This window comes from Prionailurus bengalensis, chromosome B3 (genome assembly GCF_016509475.1).
Source record: "Prionailurus bengalensis isolate Pbe53 chromosome B3, Fcat_Pben_1.1_paternal_pri, whole genome shotgun sequence".
NCBI classification, from domain to species: Eukaryota; Metazoa; Chordata; class Mammalia; order Carnivora; family Felidae; genus Prionailurus; species Prionailurus bengalensis.
The window spans coordinates 84,588,753-84,601,344 of NC_057355.1; the positions used below are offsets into that span (position 1 = coordinate 84,588,753).

A 12,592-nucleotide genomic window follows, 5' to 3' on the forward strand; every position below is an offset into this window, starting at 1 on the left:
GCAAAAGAAAAGCCTCAGATCTCTTTATTGCCTGAGATGAGACAGAGCATTTACAAATTCAAACTGTCTGAAAAGCAATATTCGTTGGAGCTTGCTTACACATCTGATTGTTTTAATATTCACCAAAAAGTGAATATTCATGTTTGTTTGATCTCAAACTATTATTAAATTTGCAAGCAAAAACAGGACCTATGAAGAGCAGAACCAGATTATTTTCTCAGAGTGGAAAACCTAACGAAGGGTGTTCTCAACCCTTCTATGATTGACCATTACTGAGATTATTCCTTAATAAGGAAGCACTTAATTTTCTCCCAAAACTCACTTGCTAGATTCCATAAATTAGCTGCTATAAAGGATCTATATCAGAAAAATTCAAACATAGTAAGAGGCTTTTCTTTCAATCTACTAAAAGCCACATTTTAGATAATGATTGAAAACAACAGCTGATGACAGCCAGTTTGGGACAAATGCCAACTGTTCCCATTTGTCCGAAAATGTTAAAATTGCTATAACACTAAGTTTTCAAAGAATACTGGTATCTGTAAACGAGAAAGTATATCAACTAAAACCCTAAAAAAAGACTAAAGATAAAGGTGCCTCTTTGATCTGCAACATCAGTTTTTAAAATTTTAGTGTTCTGAAGTATAAGTAAACACATCTCAACAGCTTTATATATTTTCATACATTTTATTTTTTTAAACACTTATAATTTTGCAAGCTAGCAGTAAAATATTGCCCTCAATATTTTACTAATTAGCACCGTATACCTTTTAAAGCTAACTGGAACATTGTTTCATTGTAAATGATTGTAAAATAAAATCATTTCAAATGCCAAATTAGTCTCAAGTAACATGTGAACCATTAATTTTATCATTATTTTTGGCTCTATGCACAAAGATGTATTTCAAAGATGAACTCAGTTCTGTCAGTCTAACAAATCAAAGTACCACAGTTTAAAGCAATAATCTCTGAAATTATTACTATATGAGGCATATAAGAAAGTTGGTAAGTCAGCTATAAAAACAAACAGTACTACGTAACTTAAAGTCCCTTATTTTTCTAGAAGAATGAGGAAAATAATGAAAATTCTAAGAATCAGTTACATATACGGTTCAGTATATGTCAGTATTCTCATACTTTCCTTATGAGTTCAGCCTTACCAAAAAACCATCAAAATGTCCAGGATAACTCAAAGAGACAGCTGGAAGCCTGAAATAAGATAGCTCAGTGCAAAAGATCCCAAGCCATTCATATTTTAAATGGAAGCCTAAACATTTAAGTCTTACTTTTGTTTTCACCTTTAAAAATCTTCTGATAATATGGGAAAATACCTAATTGTACTCAAGTTACTAACACATGTTAAAAAAAAAAAAGGAAGAATTTTTGTTTCCTGTTTTCTGATAAGAGCATTCTTCAGAGCTATGGGGTTAAGTTCTAAGCCACGATTGACTGCTTACTAGCATGCCTGTTTTGCATACCAGTAGAATCAAGTCCAGTTTTGCCATTTGTGGATAACTATGACAAGATACAAAAGCATGTGTTTGCCATAAATAGCTCTGGCTAACAGCAAACTGCTCACACTGAGCAGATCAAATTCTCTATAAGGAGAGCAGTCTGGACCACAGCCAAATCTCACTACTAATACTTAAGATTGCTACATCATTTTTTTTTCCCAATTTGCAAGATGTATTAAGAAATAATAGCTGAAATGAAAGGTCCTAAACACGAGAAGTATTATTAACTTTTGAAGGACATTTTATAAATTACTTTCATCATGACCAAATATGCAGTTAAGAGCTTCCTGCTTCTACTACTCAGTTACTTAGAAACGTAAACGTGAATTAAAAAATAACTACCCTAATTTATCCAGAAAACAAATCTGGTATTGAAGAATATGTCAAAGTGCAAAAAATAACTTCTGATCTTCATATTAACATATAAGGAAATAAATAAACTAATGTTTATAAAAGTATCCCTCTGTAACAATATTTTCTATTTGTTGGCTTTAGGATAGAATATTTTTTAAACTCAACAAACTGGAAAATATCATGCATGAATGTTGTACAAAAAAATTCTTAAATGAACAGTGCAAAGATTAGTAATAGCTGTTTACTCTAAAAGTTGCTTCACATAACATTTTGCAAAATGTCCAAGGAAAACAAGGCAACGTTCTGTAATATGCCACAATTTTTATTGCAACGTGGCCATTTTTGTGAGGGTAGGGAGTTTGATCTCAAAAACAATGTTCCATTTAAGGCTCTTTTATACAGAAATTGCCATCATGACTGATATTCAAAATATTTTTAGTGTTGCAAAACTTACATGGTAAACATAAACTCCTACACTTATTCAGTAGTGTACACTCAATGGAAAACAAAAAGGCATTAACAGCTGTTTCTTTTAAGATATGCAGGTAACAGGAATGAATACTGAGGTACTAGGATAAGTTGATGACACCGTTAACAAAACCTAATTGGCATTCCTTTTGGGGGAGGGAGGGTGAGTTAAACTCATTACAAAAAAAGTGCTTTCAATGCATAGTGTTATATCTGTGCTGCCATGTCACAAAAATAGGCTTGCCAAGGCAGGTGAGGTGTATGAATGCTCGAGCCTCACAAAACTGCAATCAAGTGCAACTATAAATAATACTGAATAAAGTTTACCATCTGACCAGTGGATAATACTTTCAAGGCATTCAATCAGCTTACCCTTTGCAGTATTCTAAGCTATTCACATTGACAATCACTTTCATTGTAGTGCTTGCTGCAAGGGAGGCATATAACCAGTTGTTTTGGCTAAAATATGACGGGAAGGCATTCCTTGGGTTCTACATAAAAGTAACAGTATTAAACAGTCTAATGGCAATCACTGATAGGCTGCTTACATGAATGGTATTTCCTTCATTCACTGTATTGGAAGGACCCAGTGGGAAGAGAAAAAAAAACAAAAACAAAAACAAAAAACACCTAACACTATTTCAATTGATTGAGCTGGAGAAATGGAAGCTCCTTAAGATCCAGATGGCACTTGACTGGCATTTTATAAGGGTTTTCCTTCAAGTGAAACTACTACGTTGCCTCCCAATTTCTCTCCAAGTGTTGAACGGTCCTTTATATCATCCAAGCCATTTACTTGCCATTCATGTTTAATACCTAAAAAGGAAAAACATGATAGCATTAAATCTTATAATTAAGAAAGAATAATTCCTTTGTACAAAATTTTTAACGTTTGTACCTGTAAATTTCTTTTTAATGGCATCTTTAGAGCTAGCATAAATCATCTTGCTTTTTAAAGGTGCACTCTCAGGAGCCCTACAGAAAAAAAAAAAAATCGTTGAATCCCACTTAAAAGAATAACAAAGGCAAAACTGACTATGTTAATAACAATCCTTGCATTTTAAAAGTACTTTTTCTTTTGTTTTTACACACCAGAATATAAATACTAGGTCTTCTTTCTTAGACTCTTTTGTTTCGTATGTGGCATCGTACAAAGCATATCGGCAATCATTCAGAGGTAGCAACTTCACAAAAGATGTGTAGGGGTCCTCTACAGTATCACCAATGTCACCCACCAAGATCTGCTTTGCTTCCTCTACAATTATTTGTCTTTTGTCATCGCTTAAACAGAAGAGAACGGCTTTCTTTCTTTTTTTGATTTCCTCTTGTGTAGAAGATTTTCTTACTTTCATATCATTAAAAACTTTGATGACTTCATCATTCACTGTAACTCCAGAAGCCTGAAATAAAAAAAGAACAGTAATTCAGAACAAGTATTCTGGTTTTAACCAAAATTACTGTTTGCCTAGAGAGGATTCACTTTAATCTGGACACCAAAAATTGCATCCTACAGTACAAGCAGTCCAGTCAGATCTGCCACATTTTAAGTAGCAGTGTATGAGATACACCCAAAGGAGTCTAACTCATCCTGTCCCATTCATCCTTTTTAAAGGGGTTTGGAGGTTGAAGTAAATGGAAGGTAGAGGGAAAGGGACAAATACAAGCTGTTCCATCCCTGAAATGTTTCCTATTTCATTGGGTGATGTCAGAGCTTCAGGAGCAGCAGCAAAAATACCTTCTGTATTGTGTCAACTCTGCAGGCCTTAAAAAAACACTTTTGGATTTCAGTTAAAGCTTCTACTATTTTTTTTCTTTAAAGTCATCCTAGCCAGTGCCGTTTCCTCATAAGGAAAGAGAATCAAGTGTGAACTCCAATCCGCCCACGGCTACAACATAATTGCCTCACAGCTCAAACGCCGACACTTAAAAACTAACGGAGCTAGTGTAAAAGCTTTTTACGGCGAGAAAGCATTTTTAAAAGCGTTTTCTCACCTCCTGAACTCCTCGTAGGGGTTTTATTACAGGGCACCGAGACCCTTAAACCGAAAGTCTTCAACAAGGGCTTTGAGGCACGTACCAATTTTAGAGACGAGCGCTGAGTAAAATAAGGAAGCCCCGCGCAAACACGGCGTGCGCGGGATGAGCCCCGCGCCGCCGGCCGCCGCTCCCAGTATCCCGACCTCTCCAGAGGCGCCTGTCCGACTTAGGCCCCGACCCCCCGACCCACGCGCGCGCCCACCTCGCCCTCAGGAATCCGAAAAGCGGCAGGGCCTGGCCTGACGACGGGCGGGTAGGCCGGCCGGCTGGCTGGAGAGAAAGCAGCGGGGCCGGACGCAGCGCAGGAGCCCCCACCTTTAAGGCCTAAAGCAGGTTAAAATGGCGGCCTCACTCCCAGGGTCCTGCAAGGCCGTGCGAGGGTTTTTGCTCGACGCGTCCCCGCTCCCAGCCCCCCGGGCCGGCGCGCCCACCTTACCATAGTGTCCGCGGCTGTGGCTGCGGCGGCGGCTCCGGCTCCGGCTCTGTGGCACTGGTAGGAGGAGAGGGAGGGGCGGGCGGGCAGCGGCGAGTGCGGGGCACGCCGGGAGCTGCAGCCCGAGAGGCGGAGGCGGCGGCGGTGGCTGGGGGGCTGCAGGCGGCGGGCGGCGGGCGGGGCAGTCACGTGGACACGCCCCGGGCCGGCCCTTCCGCCTCCCGGCCCCGCCCGCGTCCTCGACCTGACCCTGGCGCGCGCGCCTTGCGGGCCTGGCCGGCTGCGCGGCTGTGGCTAGGGCCCGGGGGCCTGGCAGAGCCGCCTCCGGCCCGGGCCGCCACCCGTCAGCCGGCCCGGGAAGGCGCTCGGCTCCCCGAGGGGCGCTGCTCTCGGGATTGGGCGCTGGCGAGGGGAACGGTGCTCCAAGGTGTCTTTCTTTTATTCACCTGTGGTTTCCACCGAAGGGGTTAGAGTCCAGTGTTTTGAGGCATTTTGGAAAACCCACTTGAGATGCTGTGAATTGTTTCAATTTTCTTACTCCAGTTAAATGAGAATAAACACTAGGGGGGCGGGAGGGTTACCCCAGTTGACTTAATTACTCAGCAAAAACAAAATGATAAACAGAAGTGGAAAATCACTTTCCCCAAGTCTGTGGTTGACATAATAACAACGGGGGGAAATCGGGTAGTAACGTCCCTTGGTAATATCGTTTTGTAGGTTAGACTCATAGGATATGGATGTATTCTCTGCTGGTAGTCTTTTCTTCATGAAGCCCCGGCTGTGACAGCTGACATCAAATAAATCGACCCAAGAGTAGAGATTCCTCCTCCTTGGCAATCACAACCTCTTCTAACAATGCCATGTAACTGAGCCAAGACTCTTCTCTAAACCTTTTTGTTACTTACACATGCGTCCCATTTATCAAAGAAAAAATTGTCACTTTATACTTGAGGAAAATTTTCATAAAAATTTAATGTTTCTCGAGTTTATATGAAAATACTGTATTATCAGTGAAACACTTTATGTGCTTATCTGTAATGAATGTTTAATAAAGTGTTAAACTATTTGGGGTTGATTTTGTATGCTGCCTTTTCTCCTAAAGTTTGACGATTTCTTCCCAACTCCCTTCATTTGTAAAATTGGTAAACTAAATTTAAAGTTCTGATCAATAGTTAAACTTACTTTGTGAAAAAGACTTGCACTAAAAAAAGCACATTTATTTTTGCCTAAAACTGTTGGGAAGAAAATCGTAAGTCCAGATACACCTTGATACAGACTAAGCCAGAAGTGCAGTGCACAGGCAAGAACTTTGGGCTGGGAGTTGGGAGACTTGGGGATTAATCTTGGCACTGCCCCTATCTTTGTAACCTTGAAGGGCTTTCTACCCAGAAGACCTCACATACTTCATCTGTAAAACAAACTCTCATTGGGGTGCCTGGGTGGCTCCGTTGGTTAAGTGGCCGACTTCAGGTCAGGTCATGATCTCACGGTCCGTGAGTTCAAGCCCCATGTCGGGCTCTGTGCTGACAGCTCAGAGCCTGGATCCTCCTTTGGATTCTGTGTCTACCTCTCTCTCTGCCCCTCCCATGCTCGTGCTCAGTTTCATTCTATCTCTGTCCCTCTCTCTCTCAAAAATAAAAACATTAAAATTTTTTTTTTTTAAATAAAAAAAACAAACAAACTCTCATTAAATTATCCTTAAAGTCCTTTCCAGCTTTGGGGCACCTGGACGGCTCAGTTGGTTAAGCGTCTGACTCCGGCTCAGGTCATGATCTCACAGTTGGTGGGTTTGAGCCTCTCATCGGGCTCTGTGCTGTCAGCACAGAACCGGCTGGGATTCTTTCTCTCCCTCATTCTCTGCCCATTCCTTGCTAGCTCTGTCTCTCTCAAAATAAATAAACTTAAAAAAAAAAAAAGTACTTTCCACCTTAAAATTCAGTTTCCTAGTATACCAGTGTTTCTCAGGAAATGGTGTATATGTATTTCAGGATTAAGTAAGTTTAAGGATGGAAAATCATAACAAGGGGATTATGCCCTAGTTTGTGTAATAAATCCTTGTGTCTAAAATTTAACATACTTTAAGTGGAGCATGCTAGGCATTGCCCAGCAAATGTAGACCTAATTTTTATGTCCACAGCTTGTGTTTCTTTTCTTTTTTTTTAATTTTTTTTTTTAACATTTATTTATTTTTGAGACAGAGAGAGACAAAGAATGGGGGAGGGTCAGAGAGAGGGAGACACAGAATCTGAAACAGGCTCCAGGCTCTGAGCTGTCAGCCCAAAGCCCGACGCGGGGCTCAAACTCACGGACCGTGAGATCGTGACCTGAGCCGAAGTCGGCCGCTTAACCGACTGAGCCACCCAGGCGCCCCTTGTGTTTCTTTTCTTAATGGAAAGATTGACTTAGTTTAGAGACAAAATTGAGAAGAAATTTCCCATTGTCCAAGCATGAATCCCAAGCAAGTGGATAACAACACTTCATATTTAGCTGGTACTTTATAGTTGGTGAAACTGTTGGGGAAGAAAAATTTTCCTTTGCCCTTCAAGATCTTCTGGCTGGTCAGAAATCAGATTGACAAGAGACAGATTAACAGAGGAAAGTAAAATTTCATTTTGTATGTAAGGGGAATCCAAATAAACATGAGATTCCAGGGACACCGGGTGGCTCATTTGGTTAAGTGTCTGACTCGTGGTTCAACTTAGGTCATGATCTTGACTGATGAAGTTTTGCAGTGATGGTGGGGTTTGTGGGGTGAGAGTCAACAGCCAAGAAAGAATTCTTGAAGATGTCTTTGGTGCAAAAAGGTGATTTTATTAGGGCACCTGGGTGGCTTAGTCAGTTAAGCATCTGACTTAAACTCAGGACATGATCTCACCATTCATGGGTTAGAGCCTCTCATTGGGCTCTGTGCTGACAGCTCAGAGCCTGGAGCCCGCTTCAGATTCCGTGTCTCCCTCTCTCTCTGCCCCTCCCTGGCTCCTGCTTTGTCTCTGTCTTTAAAAAATAAATAAACGTTAAAAAAAAGTGATTTTATTAAAGCACGGGGACAGGACCAATCGGCAGGAAGAGCAGCATTGACCTTGTGATGGGTAACTGGTTATATACCATGGATTTGGGAAGGGTAAAGTGAAAAGGGAAGTTTTCAAAGAGACTTTCATATGCTAAAGATTCGCAGATTACTGGAGGCCTAGCTATTGTCAAACTAAGGTTGTTTTTTCCTTTAGCAAAGCATTAACATTAAGACAGTAGGCAGCACTATCAACAATAGCCAAAGTATGGAAAGAGCCCAAATCTCCATCAATGAATGAATGGATAAAGATGTGATATATATATATATATATATATATATATATATATATATATATATATATACACAATGGAGTATTACTCAGCAATCAAAAAGAATGAAATCTTGCCATTTGCAACTACATGGATGGAACTAGAGGGTATTATGCTAAGCGAAATTAATCGGAGAAAGACGAATATCATATGACTTCATTCATATGAGGACTTTAAGACAGAACAGATGAACATAAGGGAAGGGAAGCAAAAATAAAATAAAAACAGGGAGGGGACAAAACATAAGAGACTCTTAAATATGGAGAACAAACTGAGGGTTACTGGAGGGGTTGTGGGGGGTGTGGGCTAAATGGGTAAGAGGCATTAAGGAATCTACTTCTGAAATCATTATTGTACTATATGCTAACTAACTTGGATGTAAATTAAAAAAAAAAAAAAAAGACAGTAGGGAGTTCCTGGAGAAAGTTTTACTCTGCCTGCCTCAAGTATTTGCCAATGGGCTGCAGGTTATAAGGAAATTTAACTTTACCTGCCATTTCCTTCTTGCCTTTGTTCCCCATATTACTATGGAGGGGTGATGTTGAGGCTCCAGGAAAACTGAGTCTCCAGGTTTCTGGAGATTAGGCTATTGATAAGATTGCCTTAGTCTTGTAATTTACTAAGATATTTGTAAACTGATGGAGACTCATGTCCTGCATGACTGTGATCCCTATCAGTTAGCCGTTTGTTTTCTGTCCTTTCCTTTGTTCTTGGGCAGCCAGGAGTGCCTGACGAATGTCACAATGTCACACAGATCCCACCTGGGCAGGGTGGGAGGGGGTGCTAGGCTGGGGGCAAAACACAAGCTAGGAAGGAAGAAAAGAAGGAAGGAAGGAAGGAAGGAAGGAAGGAAGTGAGGAAGGAAGGAAGGAAGGAAGGAAGGAAGGAAGGGCAGGTAAAATTAAATTTCCTTATAATCTGTAGCCCATTGACAAATACTTGAGGCAAATACAGAGTATAACATTTCTCCAGGAACCCCCTACCATCCTAATGTTAATGCCTTACTTGAGGAAGAAAAAAAAAAAAACACCTTAGCTTGACAATAGCCAGGTCTCAGGTATCTTAGGAGTCCTCTTCAGCATATCAAAGTCCCTCTGGAGGCCTCCCTTTTGACTTTGCCTCCCCAAATTCTTGGTACAAAATAAGCCACTCTTCACAACCCTGGTGCAGCTCTTCCTGCCCATGGGTCCTGTCCCTGTGCTCTAATAAAATCACCTTTTTGCACCAAAGACATCTTCAAGAATTCTTTCTTGGCCATCGGCTCCGGACCCCCCACCATCACCCCAAAACCTCATCAATGTCATGGTTCGTGGGATTGAGCCCCGCATGGGCTCTGTGCTGACAGCGTGGAACCTGCTTGGGATTCTCTCTTCCCTCTCTGCCCCTCCCTGCTCGCATGTGTGTGCTCTCTCTCTCTGTCTCTCAAAATAAATAAATAAACATTAAAAACAAACAAACACAAGATTCCAAAGGTAAGTCAGGCAAAATAAAGTATATGTGTTATTTTGTTTTGTTTTATTTTATTTTATTTTATTTTATTTTATTTTATTTTATTTTATTTTATTTTAAGTAAGCTCTATGCCCAATGTGAGGCTTGAACTCATAACCCTGAGATCAAGAGTCACATGGCCTGTGGACTGAGCTAGTCAGGTGCCCCAAAATGAGGTATATATGTCATCCTGAACTAAGGAGGTGTAGAACTCTGGAACTTCAAAGGAAAGGAAGACAATTCACAAAAAGAAAGGAAAGAGTAAATATTTGGTAAAATTATTTTTGCTGGCCATCCAGAAATAATGGGACATAGAGAGGACTTTGATCAAATAGGCCTCACTATCTCCCATCCCTAGTTCATATTTTAATGCTGTTATCTGTGGTGATAGCTCTCTTCCTAGAGTAGGTTCTCTATCTAAACTCCTTCAGGCGGTTGGAGGGGAAGCTCAGAATTTTTTCTTGAGTCTTTTGGGCCTTGGTTACTTTCATCTCAAAATAATCTGCATGCCAAAGTGGCACATCTTGGGGCTACTCTTTCTGAATGCCTACAAAATCTTTCGCTTTCTTTCTCTCTCTTGAAGTTCCACAGAAATCACTGAGAAAGGATCCCCAGTGCTCTAAACACTTGCTTTGTCTGGGTATCACGAACTCCTCTCCTTACTGGACTCTCCCTCTCAGGGTCTCCCTCCCTCAGCCTTGAAATTTGAAGACAAGAGATTCCACAGAAGCTACAATCTGACAGAGACCAGGTCTGGGGACACAGGAATCTAGATTAGATATCAGAATGTCTCCCATCAAAACTGGGAATTCCAAAGATGTTAGTCACTCCCAGCTGTGACATCAAACCCTCTCCGAACTCCGCCCCCCACCCAACCACCCCCTTGGCAGAGTTGATATTTTCTATATACTAGGATTCTTTTCCTCAAGATATTTTCATCTTTGCACATATTGTGTTGTAATAGTTTGTTTATGTGTTCTGCCACCCTGCTAGACTATAAATTCCTTAGGGATCTGAGTCCTACTCAATCTTTGAATTTCTGGAATCTGGAATACAGTAGGTGCTCGATTATAATGAAGTAATACATTTAAGGTGCTTTAGTGCTAGAAAGAGAACAAAAAGGAAGCTCTTCAAGATCGTGAGGTCTTTCTATGGGCCCTTGTGAGGACTGCATTAGAACCTCAGGGCCAGCAGCAACTCCTCTTCATGCCTATTGATTATAACCAGAACCTACCACCACTTAGTAAAAGAACGGCATTACCAAGCATTGCTACGTGAATTTTGGTCCATGTGTAGTGGAGGGATCTGAGTGTCAGACATCGTGTGTATTAGTTTCCTGTGGCTGCTGTAACAAATTAGCATGAACTTAATGGCTTAAAAAAATATAAGTTTATTGTCCTACAGTTCCAGAGGTCAGAAGTCAGAAATGAGTCCTACAGGGCTAGAATCAAGGTGATGGCAGCACTACTTGCTTTTGAAGGCTATAAGAAGAGAATCTGTTTCCTTGCCTTATCTAGCTTCAAGAGGCTACCCACATTCCTTGGTTTATGGCCCCCAGACAGCTTCAGTCTCTCTCTCTTTTTTTTAATGTTTATTTATTTTTGAGAGAAAGAGTGCAAGCAGGGCAGGGGCAGAGAGAGATGGATACACAGAATCTGAAGCAGGTTCCAGGCTCTGAGCTGTCAGCACAGAGCCTGATGCAGGACTCAAACTCATGAATAGTGAGATCATGACCTGAGCCCAAGTCACATGCTTAACCAACTGAGCCACCCAGGCCCCAGTCTTCACATCTCTGATTCTCTGAATCTGTCTCCTGCCTCCCTCTTTCACTTCTGAGGACCACTGTGATTATTTTGGACCCAAAGGATAATTTAGGATAATCTTCTAGCTCAAAATCATTAACTTAATCACATCTACAAAGTCTCTTTTGCTATGTAAGGTAACATATTCACAGGTTCTGGAACTTCACGTGGGGACATCTTTTGGGGGGATATTACAGAAAAAGAAACAGCAAGTCCCAGATGTAGTCATTTGTCCCCCCACCTCCCACGGCAACAAACTAAAATTTATTTACAGTTTCAACCTATCCAGGAATGTGATCTCTGAAAAGCTGATCAGAAATTTTCTGATCAGCACTAGTGAGGCAGTCTGCATGATACAAACCCTGCGGTGCCCTTCCCACCCCCTCCTGCCAAAAGAAGATGACCTGGCCTGAAACAAACCTTTCTTTTGCTAATGACTCCCTTGCCCCACTTTCCTTCCAATTAAAAACCTCCCACTTTGTACAACCGCTCTGAACATCTCTGTACTTGCTAGAGGGATGCTGCCCGGTTCATGAATCATTTCATAAAGCCAGTTAGATCTTCAAACTTACTTGATTGAATTTAATTTTTTAACAGGGGCCATTATTCTATCTCCCACACCACATCTGTTCTCTTTAGCAATTTCAAGCCCAAGCAAATAACTAACAGGTGGGACAGAAGAATCCTAACCAATCCAGTACTAGAACTCACATCTAAGCTGTAATTTTCCATTTGCTGGACGGCACGTGGATGGCAGCAACACACAACTGTTAGGAACTAAGTGAGAATGACCTCAGGGACGATGGATCTAAATGGAATCTCAGCTCTGACTCATGGTAGTGGTGCAATCTTGGGCCATTTATTTAACTTCTCTAAGGCTGTTTCCTCATGTGTAAAATGGGGATTATGTTACCTCTCTGAATTATGGTGAGGATCAGGTGAGATTGTGTACGTAAAGCTCCTTCCAGTACAGGCAAAGGAACCCTAAAGGCCATTGTTAGCACCAGTGTGGAGTGCAGGTGGGGAACCCCAAAGATGGGGTTCAGGGTAGGCCACCCCAAATTACTCCACTTTAGCACATTGATTATTTAAATTTTTTTGGTGTTTATTATTTAAAAAATTTTTTTTAATGTTTATTTATTTTTGAGACAGAGAG

General features: G+C 41.1%; 1 protein-coding gene across 1 annotated transcript; it reads right to left on the bottom strand.

The window, feature by feature from the left end:
• Positions 1 to 1,064: 1,064 nt before the first annotated feature.
• On the bottom strand, positions 1,065 to 5,093 carry CFL2 (cofilin 2). The gene is made up of 4 exons (XM_043555973.1): positions 4,810 to 5,093; positions 3,429 to 3,736; positions 3,235 to 3,311; positions 1,065 to 3,152 (listed from the first exon to the last, which is right to left on the bottom strand). The coding sequence occupies exons 1-4, from the start codon at positions 4,810 to 4,812 to the stop codon at positions 3,040 to 3,042; spliced, it is 501 nt and encodes a 166-aa protein (XP_043411908.1). The 5' UTR covers positions 4,813 to 5,093; the 3' UTR covers positions 1,065 to 3,039.
• Positions 5,094 to 12,592: the final 7,499 nt, after the last annotated feature.